Raw genomic sequence first — 15,268 nt, 5'->3', positions numbered from 1 at the left:
TGAATGCTGACTCTTAACAGTTATTAGATCATTTGGCACAGAAGCCCTTGTTCCCCTCAGTTATCTCAACATGTTAGCTTCATGACATTTGTCGCCTAGCAACAGGTAGTTAGCTGGCTAACTAGCTGTTATAACTAACCTCGCGTAACTTAACCTATTATAGCCCCTTTAGTTTTTTAACGTGTGTATCTGCAGCTATTCAATTCAATTAAAACCAAAAACTTACATTTGAAGTGTACTCCTCGGTCGCTTGAGAGTCCGCCATCTCGTTTGAATTGGCGTGCAATGAATCTCAGGATGTGTTGAACTGTGAAGGATGCAGCCCATGGATCCTTCATGGCCTGGGAAACGGAGGAAGCATTTTTCAGCCGCATCTGAAAGAGCCTTCGAAATGGGACGGCCTTTGACCCACCGCTGTGACGTAATCAGCCTTCACATACGCCTTTCGAAGGATGCAGCCCCTGAATTGAGACACGCTCGCGGAGCTGCTCGGATGCTGTTAGCCTCTTTGTTTTGTTTCATACAAGACAAAGTGATGCTGAAGCATCATCATGTGCCTGAAGGTTATAAAGACTACCAGAATTCAAGTGTGTGTGTGTGTGTGTGTGCGCGCATTAATCCACCTTCCTCAGTGTCCTTGAGCAAAACACTAAATCCCTGCCAGCTCTGTGGGTCCTGCTGTCTCCCTGACCTTTGACCCCAATGGAAGAGGCCCAGGAGAGAAATGGCAATTTTGCCCCAGCAATGAATAATGTATCACACTTTTATTACAGAACCCACCAATCTTTACCGGTCTGCCTGTCAGTCGAACCAAACCTGACTGGACAATAAGGAGAGGTCAGAGGTCAGCTGAGCACCCCAGACGTCTTTATTTACCCCGATCCAGAGGATATTAAGACGGTCTGTCACCGAAGCAACCATTTCTTTGAAGCCACACTGTCTTTGGAAAGTTAAAGACTCTTCAGAACACTCCACTTTGAGTGATTATCCAATTAAAGTCGACTACAGCTGGAGATGGTTCACTTCCTGTTTTGAGCGCACCCACGATGTTCGTTATTTCTGAATCTGCCGTTGTTTGTGTTTCTCCTCTGAAACTTGCTGCACAGATAGCCGGCTGCAGTCTGAAAGCTGCACTGGACAGCTCCAGGTGGTATATTCTGGTTTGTGTCATGCAGGTCTCCGGACTCGGGATGTGACGTTTACACATGCAAACACACAAACAGGCTCCTTCAGGAAGCAGAGGTCCTTCGTCAGAGGTTGTGTTGGGACATGTGGTCATGATTCTGTATTTTCAACACCTAAATGCTGCATGTGTTGTTAAATTGGTGGAGATGTGTTGCATCTGTTTTCTGCGGTTGCAGTGTGGTGAGCTTTCAGGGCCGCCGTAGAACGGAGGTGAAACTAACAACTAGAGAGGGCAGAAAAGATGTTTAATTGACGATTCTCCTTTTCATCTTTTGAAAGTGTCGTGTTGAAAACATTTGATTTCTCAGGGGAGGAGGACTTTGTTATGTAACACTCTGGATTCAATGGATTTTTTTCTCAAGGTTTTCTATTCATAAAATATCACTGCTGTGTATGTTGTGATGCTTTTCCATCTGTTTATTAAATGAAGCTGAGTCTTTATTCACTTTTATGTAATATTTGACTTTGTGTTCAGCTTCTTTTGCATCATATCAGGGCTAAAACTAATCAATAACCAAAAGATCCAAACTGTTAAATTAACAATATATCAGAATATTTCTATCATAGCTTCCAGAGAGGACGTGTTCAAGTGAATGTGAAGGTTTTAAATGCAACCAAAGGACAAAACCGAAAGATTCTTTCTAGTACTCTGATACTCTGAAAGATGCTTTAACAACTGAAATGTTTCACAATTTAGCTTCAAAAGTTACTTAAACGGTTAAATGAGAATACAAATAGTTGCTGATTAATTTTCTGTTCATTTAAATATGAAATAATGAACCAAATTATTCTTTTTTTTTAAGCAAAAAACAGACTCCTCACTCACTTCACTTTCCCACCTCGTGCTCCCAGTGCTCCCAGTCCCTGCTCCATGCTTTTATACACCTATAAGCAGCCTCCCTCCGCCGCTGGGACTCGGCTCTCCACCAATCAGCTTCTCTGACTTCATCCAAATAACCCAGCGGCCGAGCGCATTCGCCTCTCCGTGCGTCAGTCACTATTTCTGGGCAGCGTGAGGGAGGAGCCGGGCGGAGGGCTGAAGGGAGGGGTGGCGGGTTAGAGGCGGTGCGACTGTCAATTGTGTTCCCTATTCTCGTCAAAAGTCGCCTGTTTGTTGCTCCGAGTGCAACCAACACGACCCCGGTGTGTGTGTTCAGTCGGAGCAATACGCTCCGAGGTGACACATGGACGGATCTTCTCTTCTTCTGACGCCAGCGGAAGCGCAAGTTCGCTCCTGTCTGCACTTTGACATCGGTGTGTTTTGGGGAGAAGAGGAGTAGCAGGGTTTCGGGTTGCCTCTTCGCGAACACTGGATTGCGTTCAAACCTCTTTTTTTGCACCAAATCCTCCTCGCTTTCGTTATTTCTCGGTACGCACTGAAGCTTGGAGCGTTTTGGATGCGCAAACTGATCCCGGAGCCGCCTCGAGGACACCCGAGACAGTGTGGGAACCGTGAAGACTTGTTGCGCGCATCCGGGGAGCGCACCAGTCCGGCTTTCATCCAGCTGTACCTGCGTGTGGAGCTCTGATTTCAGCACAGAGGGGTTCACTGGAGCGGGAGTGCACTGTGGATGTTAGATTAGACTCCCAGCCTGAAGTCAGCACGGCTCGGTGCGCACTCAACATGAGAATCTGCTCCTAATTAACCAAATTGGGGTGATTTGTTTCCTCCAGTCGACTGTCAGAGCTGCTGATGCTCCAGGAAACCAAGAACTCATTTCTCCTGCTTTAATGGCATCAGCGCACAGCCGAGTCAAACTTTATTCGGGTCACATCCTCGCGAGTTGATTATTTTTCTTTTCCAAGTTCTTTTCTCTCCTCGTCCACGATGTCTGAGCGCGATGGATATGGAGACAGCGACGGAGCGCCGGAATTCATCCCACCGAGAGCGTCCCGGGGCCGGCGGAGCGGAGTCATCCTCCCCGGTGGCGGCCAGGACACCGACACCATCCTGCTGGAGTCCGTGAAGGCGGCACCTCGCCGGAGCAGCATCATCAAGGTAAATAAACCCGTCATGCTGCTTGTTTTGCCTCCATTATACGTGTAACTTCTCCTCGAAGGAATGTGACACAAATACTAAAGTTTTCTGGTTTAAATTTGTTCAATTTGGCCACATTATGTTGTAAACAAACGGACTTCACCAAAACATTCAGGTTTTGTTTCTGCAAAATGTTTCAACAAGTGACAAATCTCTGAAAGAAAAGTAAAGATACAGAAATGTTCACTTTAGTTTCTTTCTACCAGCTCAGCTTTTATTTTGGTGATCCGCCCCCTTTTCCTTTCCACACCTTCACCTTCATCTCTCTCCAAGGCCACTTGGTGGTTTTGACGCGCGTGTGACAGCAGCGCGTCCTGTGGCACGCGTCTGCAGACCTTCCAGGCGCGTCACATGTGCGTAATTTTCAAATTCCTTCATCTCCGTGTTTCTCCTCTTTGACTGAAGTAGACATACCACATTCTCAGATGATGGGATAACCGTGCGAGCTGAACTAATAAGTTTTGACTCATAAGCAGTGGCTCTGTCTGTGACACACTTTGCTGCCTGGGAATTCATATGAGCTCTTTAAGGATCAGTTTTCCTCCTTCTTAAAATCAGCTGTAAGCTTTATTTTTAAGGATTCGATACCATCCCGGGAAAGTTGATTCTGAGGGAATACTACAATGATTCTCCTGCAGACAAAAAAGGAAATTCAGGATATAGGACATCCTAACTAACGTGTAACTTGGAAAAGGACGGTCAGATAGAGTATAGAAGTGCCACATAAAAGTATCCCCCTACCTCCTTTTACTACTTTTTCTTTACAGTAGTTTGGTTCAGTGGTTCCTAAAAAAGATGCTCAATATGGATCGTTTCAGCCGATACTGATTACTTATAACTACCTGCTTTTTAGGTCCATATGCACAGGATAAATTCACGTTTTTGTATGTTACAAAGGAGTTCACAGCCTGTAGATTCTGCACACAGGAGGTTCAGAAAGGCTGAGATGTTGTGAGCAAAGTTGGAAGAGACCCTGATCCAAACTTGGTGCCTTTTCATCCTTCAGAAAAGTACCTGGTTCAACATTTGCAGAGACATTTCAGCTCAGCCTGTAGACTTTGCATTGTGATGACTTCACTGATTTTGGACAATCATTTCTCAGTTGTTTGCAGTTCAAGTTTTCCTGTTGAATGTTTTGAGGACATTTCCTTTTTACTGCTTTCCAATGAGGGAAATGTTTCTGCAGAGCTCGGAGTGTAAAACATATGATCTGGCATCTTCATGTCTTATTTCTACGTCCGTCTTTTTCTGAGCTTGGTGCAGAAAAACTGTTATATAGGTCCATAACAGATAACGTTACTGATATTCACCTACATGTTTGTGACATGTTCCTTCTTCCACTTCTGCATGACAAATCAAGACAGGAAGAAGTTTGCACGGCGTAAACACACAAATAACAAGCCCACGATACAGGCATAAAATATATCGTGATATATTGTACCGTAACCCCTGTACCGTGATGGTATCGTATCGCCAGATTTTTACGGCTTTGGCCTTCAAACTGATATTTTATTGCACCATCTGAGAAATTAACAAGGGACTTGTTTCTCACAGAAGGAAGTTGACCCGAGCCTATTACCGCTCACAAACAACTGGTTTATTTAGTAAGAATGTGTTGAACTTATAAGATTATCACATGTTGTTTCAGGTGAAATCCTGAGTTACTTTTACTGCTGTGAAATAAATTTAGACGAGTGGAAACTTGAAGTGGCAGAAAATAGAAATACAGGTGTGAAGTAGAAGTTCTTAAATCCAGTACTTGACCCCTCACCTACTGACTGAGTGACGTCATGGTGACATCATCCTTTTCCACCCTCACCTGCGCTCAGGTTGCAGGTCACCGACCCTCCTGACAGAGGATCGTGTTTTGGGATCATTTCCTCCACATATCCGCTCACCTGTCCACCGCAGGTTATGTGTCACCTGCGTTCCGAGGTCGTTCAGCCGAGCAGAAATCAGGTGGGAGGATTTCTGTGAACGGCTGAAGGAAAGATTGGCGCTGCGTGACCTTCTCAGCCGGTTTCACATGTGATGATAATATGGCGGCTCCATATTTCATGTCGGGGGGGAGGAGATGAGTTTCTGTCGGGCTCTGGTCGTCCGCACTGAGAATGAGTCAGCCCAGCGAGCCCCATCTGGAGAAGGCAGCTGAACAGAGACGCCTTTGACTGCTGCTGGGGAGGAAGTGGATGAAAGGATGGACAGATGAGGGGAGTGATGTCAGTGACAGGCACGATCAGCTGTGACAGTCGGGGATGGGTATCAAACCGCAGAACCTTCCAGATGTGACTGAATATGTCAGGATATCAATAACTGTCAAAGACTGAGTGATGGCACCAAATTCATGGTCTGATGATGATGATCTGGTCAAGTTGAAGTTACTGTCTCAAAGATGAGTCAAATAACCTGAAGATATGATCAGAATCTCTGATGATTTTAATAATGTTGACCCGATGAAAACAGATCTCTAGCAATATATCATGTTTGCATAATCCTGTTTTATATTGCGCTAAATAAAAACCATACAATACAGAGCATAACTTGCATAACCAGTGTAGACACATATTCAGTTGTAGATGAAATACCATTGCAGTTGGCTCCTAAAAATGAAAATACACATTTTCTTAGATTTCTATCCTCTGAAACATTTAGAGTCAATATATTTTGTGTTTATTAAGAAGGCTAAATTTGTATTTTGTTTATGAAACGTGCGTCATCAGTTATTATGGTTTATTGACTTACTTATCCTTTTAACTAAGTTTGTACAGATTCTAGGGATATGAAGCATTTAAAAATACTCAAATAAAATCCGAATAAGAAAAAGTACCAAAAAAGTCTCTGGTGAACCATCTACTGCAGAGTTCACAGGGTTAACAACATGTTTGATAACTTATTAGGTAAGCAGAGCTAAGTTACAACAGCTATCGTTAGCTTTTAACAAACTCCTAGCTTACATTGCTGTTAGATAGTTCGCTAACATTATTGTTTGCTAGCCAACATCACTGTTTGCTAGCTAACATTAAGCTGACTATGTTTTACTTGCCTTAAACTGTTAAACTGACTATGCTTGCTAACTGTGCGCTAGCTAAGGTAACTGTAAAATCGCTAACGTTGTAAGCTTGCTAATATTACCATTTGCCAGCTAACATTACTGTTTGCATGTTAACATTACTGTAAGCTTGCTAACATCAATGTAAGCTAGCTGACATCAATGCTTGCTAACATTACTGTAAAGTTGCTAACATTACTGTGAGCTGGCCAAGATTACTGTAAGATCGCTAACCATGTAAGTTTGCTAATATTACCGTTTGCTTGCTCACATTAGCGTTTGTTAGCTTGCTAACAATAATGTAAGCTTGGAAACATGACTGTTAGCTTGCTTACATTACTGGTGGCTTGCTAACATTAATGTAGCCTAAGCTTGCTTACTGTGCTTGCTAACCCTGCTCGCTAACATAACAAGCTTGCTTACATTACTATAAGCTTAGAAACTTTACTGTTAGCTTGCTTACATTCCTGTTAGTTTGGAACATAACTTTCCCGTCGTGTTGTGTGGTCCTAGCTAACAGTTTACTCATGTTAGCTACAAAGTGGTTGAATAAACCTGTTAGTTGTGTCTAATTGTAGCTTATTGGATATCAAGTAATTCGTTTTAACTTTGAATATGGCTCCTAGTCCCTCATTATATGGGCAGAAGTGTTTATTTAGGGAAGATGCTAAAATTTCAAATTTAAAGCCTTTATCTTTATCGTCCAGTACCGATGACATGCAGACTTTAGCTGCAACATTTTTCCTTCATGGCCGTTTGTAAAAGACCTTTACAGGTAAACAAAGAGGGGACTGCTTTGAATGAAAGGTATTAGCAGTAGAAACGTAGCGAAAGGGCGAGGTTCGCTCCTGCATGGCTCACATTACTATGACAACACAGAGGCGGCCACACATAAAATGTTACCTTCTGCCCACACATACACACATAAACACACACACCCCTGTTTATTCAGCTCACCTCATCAAAACACACACACATGCAGGCAATTAAGGCAGTCCTTGTTCAGTACTCTGTAATTATATCCTCAGCTCGAGAGCCAATATTTAGTTAATGGTTGAGTTAATTCACCTCATCATCATCGTTATGAGCATCAGCAGAGTGCTACACACATCCGGATGTAATCAACTTTTCTGCAAGTTACTAAAAACACAACTAAAGTTACAGTTACTTATTTAACAGTAATTAAAATACATATAAGCTGGAAAAGTAACAGCAATAACAATACTTTTAGATGATATATATATCCGTCCTTTTCCTTCCATATTGGTGGCAAAGCTTCAGTGATTAGTGGATCCATTAAATGACGGTTAATTAATCTGGAACTCTTTTGCTGTTTTTTAATTGTTTCAGTCGTTTGTCAGATAAAAACAGAACATTCTTTCTGCAGCTCCTCGAATGTGACAATGTGTTGCTTTTATTTGTGGCAGTTAAATGTGCTATATTCAAGATTTAAACCTTTTTTTGACCTCTGAAAAATTCTAAAATGCTGCACTGAATTATTAATTGATGAATCTACAAATAATCTTCAGATTATAAAAAGGGAGAATAAAATGTCAGTTGCAGCTCTAGTTGCTGGCTTTAATATGGTCTACTTACTACTTAAGACACATTTACAAACCTATTTAAACAAATGTATTTTAAGTGTGTTTAAACTGTTGAACGCATCAGCCGAACCTTTAATGTTTGATCTTTCTTACCTTTGGAGGTAACTTAATCCCACTTTTTTCGACTTATTTAATCAAATAATCAAATAATTTTCGGAGCAGTTGCTCATCTTTTGCTCTGATTATTCACCCGGGCGAGCTTCAGTCCATCTGAGCCTTGAAAGCGCTCCAACAGCCAGCGACCTCTTGACCCCTGATGCCAGAAATAACTCTCCCCTCTTCTCTGGTTTAATAAAAAAAAATAGTTAGTGCTTGGCTCTTGAGAAAAGGCCTTCTGGTGCTCCTTGAGGATGTTGAACTGGAGTAAAAACAGATTGGGAACCAGTTTTTTTTGTGTCTCTGTATCTCAAACAAATTATGTTGCAGAATTGGGTAAGCATCTTACTAATGGAGAAGTGCAGCTTGTAATTTCCCCTGTTTAAACCAAGAATTCCACCCAGAATAACAGGAAGGGAGAGGAAATTATAAATCTGTAATTGTTTGATTATTCCTCCTCCATCTTTCAGGCTCGTTTCCAATCATTCATGCTTTGTTATTCAAGCCAGAGTCATAGCACGAGCTGTCAGAGTGCTGCTTCATCACGTGTTGAGAGCGAGTTAAAGGGACGTTAATCTCAATCAAGTTAAACACATTAAGCTCAGGCTGTTATATTAATTTTCCCCCGAATACCAGCAGCAATTAGCTTACAGCATTACTGCGTGAGAGGCCAGAAGGCAAACATGCCACTCTTACAGCCGGTCTGCAGAGCCTGGAGTAGGATTAACGCTTGAGCCTGTATTGCATTGCTATTAAGACCGATAGCCGACCCACGTTAAACGACAGGATGCATTTCTACATGTACAGTCGGAGCCTGAACAGTAACAAAAGTCTATTTTACCCTAATTATAGAAGGTTATGCATTATTTGACCGTTTTAATCGAGCTTTATTTTCCACCCTATTTTAGTTTTTACTTCACAAATGACTTGAATGTGCTCACCATATTAAACATGAAGCGTCGCATGTAAAGTATGTGTTGAGACCAATGACTGTAAATAAAGATGGCCGACGCGTCTCCAACTCCTCTCGTTGCACAAAAGTAAATCTTAAAACTCCTCCGGAGCGAGCGCTGCCACCTTGCTCATCTGTATCCAGAGTGTGTGCAGTAGAGATCGCTGGTGGAGCCGCAGCATCGACGTCCCGCCCCTTCCTCTACCCGACACACCTTTACCTTGTGTCCTTGGCGTGTTGGAGCCCTCAGGTGTCCTTGGCGTGTTGGAGCCCTCAGGTGTCCTTGGCGTGTTGGAGCCCTCAGGTGTCCTTGGCGTGTTGGAGCCCTCAGGTGTCCTTGGCGTGTTGGAGCCCTCAGGTGGGCTCAGTCTGCAGCAGAACAGCTTCTTGTGTCGGTCTGAAGCAGATATTCACGCTGATGGAAAGTTCACTGACTGTAGTGTTAGTGTTAGTTACGTCTCCTCTCGCCGTTCCTGCTCCTGTTCTGCTGCTCGGGAACAGAACGCTGCAGGAGCCCCATTTGTCCACAGAGCTGTCAATCATGAGGCCACACCCCCTTTTTACAGCATCAAATAACTAATTAAAAGTAAACGTGTCAGAAAAATGAACACTTGGACATAAATCAGCATGATAAGTACTAACTATAATGACAGAAACCATGTTTGAGAAAAATGTATTTTGATTTTACAGTTTGACTCATGTCCCATCTGTTAACATTGAGGAGGCGGGCTTTATGAGCTATACTGCAGCCAGTCAGCAGGGGGTGACAGAGAGGGTTTGGCATCTTTTTATACAGTCTATGGTGGAGACCCTGCTCATGACAGGTACGCGAGCGGTAGAATGGAGGGGCCTGTACACAAGCGAATCAACAACACGTCGACGGACTCAGGTTTTCCAGGATGAGGCTCGGGGGACGGCACGGTTGGCTGTTCGACTGACAGGCTGCCGTGTTGCCTGACTGCTCGCCGTTCGAGGGCTGAAGGACGGCGTCTCCCTCCGTCTCTCGTCCTGCTGTCGTGTTCGCAGAGTGGAGAGTTGACTGCCGGGCTGTTTGGTTTAACCGCTGTGTCCATCGAAGATTTATGGGAATATAAATGGGAATCAGAGCATGATCCTGGATTATCTAAATCCTTTTCATGACAGGAATATCGTAAGGCCGAGTCCTAAATCATCCTCTCACACTTCCCCTGTAATAGACACTCTGTAGATGAGCACTGAGCAGTAAATTGAGATTTCAGACACGTATTTATCATCATCATCTGATCCCTGACAGTCGAAGAGTCACATCAATGAAGTCATTTCTGTAGCAATACAAGCTATGCATTGAATTCTGGGATTTGGAGTTCATAGGAGAAGTATTGCTTATGACATGTACACGAATATTTTGAATTTTAAAGTATTTGGACATCAAATGAAAAAGGGTAAATATAATGCAGACTAAATCGGAGGTCAAACAGTATCTTTTGCTTCGGAAAGATCCTCACTGAGTGAAATGAGCAGGAAGTAGCTAAGTAGCTGCCATAATAAGAGCTGGTTGAATCCTCTAAATGCTCAGGAAATCTGCTCAAGGCCTCGTTTTTTCATCCACTTTAGCATAATGTACACTGGAACATCCTCTATAACAGAGAAGGAGATAATGCCGACCCACAATTCCTTTCAGCAGCAACATGTAAAGCAATGCACGTCAGTAACATTCACCATAGAACAGTAATGAAGCCTAGCCTAAGTGCAGTTGGATTCTCTTCGTACCTGGTTGTTCTTTCCTAAGTTTGCTTCACATCTGTCCTCGACCTCGTGACCTTTTTACATCGAGGTCGAGGAAAAGTGTTTAAAATCAAAATCAAATGTTTATTTTGATCATGTTCACCATCTTTGTTTGTGTATTACCATGCTAACATTAGCTAGTGCAACCAAGGCTGTTATGAGTGTCATTAGATTTCCAGGTGTTCGGTCATACGGTGACCTGTTGGCAACGCTGCTTATCGTGCGGCAGACAGAAATGTTTGTATCAGAAGTGACGGCTACTCGTGCAGCTGTTGTTGTATGTGAACAGAACTCTCCTCAGTCAAAGAAGACGGACAAAAACAGAAAACATTTATTGCACAAACACACAGAAACACGCCACACTAGCAGCTACACTGGAAGCAGCTCTCAGTCACAAACGTGCCGATGAGCAGAGTCACTCGGGTTGGTCTTCTTTGAGTTAATGTCTGAACAAAATGTGGTGCAAATACTGAGATTGATCCGCAATTGATGGTAAATGCAACATGCTAATGGTGCTAATTGAAAAATGAAAGGATTAGCATGAAATAGAATTAGATAGGAAACTTTATTGATCCCAAGTTGGGTTAAATTAGCTTGTTACAGAGTCAGAGGAAGGACAGAGTGATCGAGCAATAAATAATAAAATAACAAACAACTACACTTATAGCAATAATCATTTTATTTGCAAATTACACCTTTTGCTTATTTCGACAGGACGAGGATGAGAATGTGGATAAAGATAAAAGACTGCAGAATCCAGCATCATTAGGATTCATCCTCAGGGCACCATAAATAGATCTGCACAATGAAATGTCCATGCTCTAGTTGTTGAGATATTTCAGTGTTGAACTAACTGATGTTGTGCAGCTAGCTCGGCGCTAACGACTGTTTTGCAGCTGCAGGTTTCCCACCGTTTATGAATCCTCGTGAGCTGAGACGAAGCTTAACAATCCATGAACGTTTAAACATCAACGGTGCACAGATGTGTCTCTTCGCCATCAGGGACAGTCCTGGAAAAGTCCTGGAATTCCATATCAAGGCTGCAGTGGGAATCCTGTTTACGTCTGAGAGGAGCCTCTGAGGTTATTTTGAGCCTCCTTCTCCTCTCCTGTCTGCACTCCTCGCTCCGAAACTCCTGTTTTATTTTGTCTTTTTTAAACCTCCTGTTCTCATTCGGAAACAGTTTTTTATTGTTCCCGCTTTGTCCCATTCGCTCTAATTCCCCGTCCCCTCCCGCTGTGCAGACAAGTGAACAAGGATTTGTTGACAACACACTCCTGGAAACCGGTCAAAAGTAATGACAATGTGTCCCCTGTGATTTGATGTGTGTGTGTGTGTGTGCATGCAAAGTAATTAGGGCCACTGAGGGCCCTCTGTCTCCCAGTATCATTCTCCTACTGGTGCCACGTCTCTCCGGGAACACACACCACCTCACCACAGCTGCTGGTCAGGGGATTATGTGTGACAGAAGCACACGAGGCTCTGAAACACTTCATGTTACTGTTTTATGACACAATTCAGTACAAAAACACCACAAAGTGCAGCTACAACACAGGAAGCTAAGTGAAGACAGCGTGCATCTGATGAGCTTTGTTTTGGCTATGGATCAGTTTTGGACACGCTCCTCATCACATGAAATATTTGTCTATGTTTAGGTGTTGTTTTTCTTGTTTAAGTCACTTTTGGAGCTTTTGTACAGGCAGTTTAATTTCTTTAAAATGGTCTCATTGGATGCTAAGAATGTAAGTCTTAAAGGTGCGTTCAGACCAAACACTGAACAAAAATTCGCCTTCTTACCCGCACACATGTGGGTGCTAGAGAGACAGCCAATGCACGGCTCCATTCATGTTTCTCTTCCTGTTAACATGTTTGTCTTGGAGAATCTTAATGCTCTACCAAAAAACAAATCTCTTAAGTTAAGAACATTTCCAGTTTGCAGATGCGTTCATGCCTATTGTCATGAAACTTGACCACACCTTGAGACGAGGACAGACTTCTCACTAGCAGTGTTGACCCACCTAATAAGCATCTAAAGCTACCACACTGTCCCTGTGTTCTGATGTTTTAAGCCTTCGCTTGTTGGCTAACAGTATCTGCAGAACATTTTCCTTGGTTGGTGTCAGTATGAAAGTTTGTGCAGTGTGCTAAGGTTCAAAACAAGATGTGTGTCCATGCCTGCAGGTGAGAAGAAGACAATAGCGAGAAAGCTAACGTCAGTAACTTTGAAGCTAAAGTTAGCAGCTGTTAGTTTGCTGCCTGGTTATTTATCAGCAGCCAGGTTTGCATCATAATATAGCATACATTTTAACATTTAAATTTGTCATTTATGCACTCTTCAATGAACACTGTAATAGTGTGAAAATATAAGAAGTTGGTTCATCAACATAACAGGTGTAGGTGGTGCTAAGTGTTGCAGAAGAAGATGGATGATAGATGGATGGGGCAGCTGTGGCTCAGTGGTAGAGTCGGTCGTCTCAGAAGGTTGATGGTTCGATCCCTGACAGCTACAGTCACATGTCGAAGTGTCTTTGGGCAAGACACTGAACCCCAAATGGCGCCTGAAGGCAGAGCCTTCGGGTATGAATGGACATAGATCTGATTGGAGATTGGCACTTAGGCCTTTGCCATCATTGTGTGAATGAGTGTGTGAAAGGGTGAATGGTGTAAAAGCAGCTTTGAGTGGTTGGAAGGCTAGAACAGCGCTACATAACAGTCCATTTATCATTGAAGGATGCACTGTAGTGATCCCAAACCGGGAAACTGTCGAAGAAGAAGAAAAAAGCAACACGACTAACCTGTTGAAGCAGCTGAAAAACAGCACAAACATGCAGAAACAACTGCAGTGTAATTGTCATGCACTTTAACAGTGCTTCTGGTATGTGGGAAACAAATATGCGAGAGAGAGAGCGACTTAATACATGTGAGCGTGCGTTCGTGTCATTAGAGTTAATGCGACTGATGTGGGATTAAAACAGTGACCTTCACTCCCGAGGCGGTGAGGTCTCAGCGCTGGAATTAAAACACCGGAGCATAAAGAGGATTTCAGATTTGAATGAAAACACTAACTAGTTTAGAGCTGAGCGGCTGCTGAGGGCGACTGTAGCAAGGACGGCGTGAGAGTACAAATCACTTCCTGTTTGAACCCCACACACCCTGCATGCACACACACACAAACACAAACCGTCTTGTCTGTCTGAGTTTTCTCCTCGAACGTGTAGAAAACGAGGAAGAAGATGACATTTCTGCAGGCAGGGAGGGAGGAGCGCTGAATGTGTCTGACAGGTTGTATAAATGTGAAGGACTCAACTTGAGGGGAAATACTGAGAAAGCAGCATCGAGGAAGAAGAGGGCATGCAGATTCAGAGCGTGTGTGTGTGTGTGTGTGTGTGTGAGCTCAGCAGTGCATGGTGTTCACCTCAGGGCGCAGAGATCGGTGAAAACTCTGGAGACGGCATGTCAGGTTGTTCTGCTGTTTTGGGCTTCAGCCTAAAAGCAACAAACACAGATCCTGAGTGATGTCACAGAGGCTGTTTTGACTCTCACCCCATTACCCATAATCCCACTGGTCTGCGTCCACACTTCCTGTTGTGCCTCTGCTTTTCATCTACAAATCATGAGTGTTAATCAGTTTGTACGGGACCGTGTTGTTGCCGTGAGCACCAGGAGATTATCTGCATACCTTTAAATCATGAAGGCTTGTTAGCATGTTTTGAAGAGGATAGCATGTTAGCTGCTAAAAGTGAGTTCAGACCAAAGCTAAGTTATCGTTCAGCTTGCTTTATGAGCCACCAGTAGGTTCCTCTTGGATGCTTAATCTTGAACCTGATCGCGACAAAGAAGCAGAAAATAAGAAAACTTAGAAGTGTTAACACCTGCAGTTCCTCTGGTGTCCACTTGAGGCTGTCTCCAGCAGTGAGTCAGTCCCCATAGAGCCCCATGTTAAACTTTACAGCAGAAATAAACATGTTTACAGCCTGGTACAAAAAACAGTTTGGGTCTCTATAGCTCATTTCTCTCTTCATGACAACTGTACGGGGAGAATCTTTATACAGCTCACCTGTTTACATTATAGTAAGGCTTAAATTAAAGGGGCGTGGCCTCTTTGAGTGACAGGTGGGAGCTGCTAGCTGTCTGCTAGGTGTCCCCTCAGCTAACTCAGTCACTGAACGTAACCTCTGGGCCGTGTTTGTGCTGTTGGAGCCTTTTGGAGATTTGTTCATGTAAATATCAGACAGATAATCTGTGTGTGCGCTTTATTGGACGAACAGACCGTCCAACACGTCTCACACACTGTGTACTCGTATATTATTTACATTTGTCTGTTCCACCCACACCGAGCTTGTTAGCTTGTTCAGTGTTCCGTATTTCAGTTTATGGTCACTGGCTCATGAAAACCAAGATTTGGAGATAAAGCTTAAAAAACATTCGTCCACACGTCCGTTTTCTTACTCACAGTTTATGGTTGTTTTTATAGAGTCACCCGCTCACACTGAGCGCTCTTATTGGCAAAGACCGACTTCCAGAAACGTCCCAAACACAGCCGCCACCACGCACTTCTGTGAGCTCTGTGACTCATACGT

General features: G+C 43.3%; 1 protein-coding gene across 1 annotated transcript in view; it reads left to right on the top strand.

The window, feature by feature from the left end:
* The first annotated feature begins 3,013 nt into the window (after nucleotides 1-3,013).
* Nucleotides 3,014-15,268, top strand: part of plcl1 (phospholipase C like 1) — an 81,522-nt gene continuing 69,267 nt past the window's right edge. The window contains exon 1 of the mRNA XM_069662876.1: nucleotides 3,014-3,184. Within this exon, the coding sequence (XP_069518977.1) occupies nucleotides 3,014-3,184 (171 nt within the window). The remainder of the gene's footprint in view (nucleotides 3,185-15,268) is intronic.

This window comes from Semicossyphus pulcher, unplaced genomic scaffold, assembly GCF_022749685.1.
Source record: "Semicossyphus pulcher isolate SPU_LCO1_2020_fin unplaced genomic scaffold, fSemPul1.0.p SCAF_15, whole genome shotgun sequence".
NCBI lineage: Eukaryota > Metazoa > Chordata > Actinopteri > Labriformes > Labridae > Semicossyphus > Semicossyphus pulcher.
This window is presented reverse-complemented; position numbering and strand designations above follow the sequence as displayed.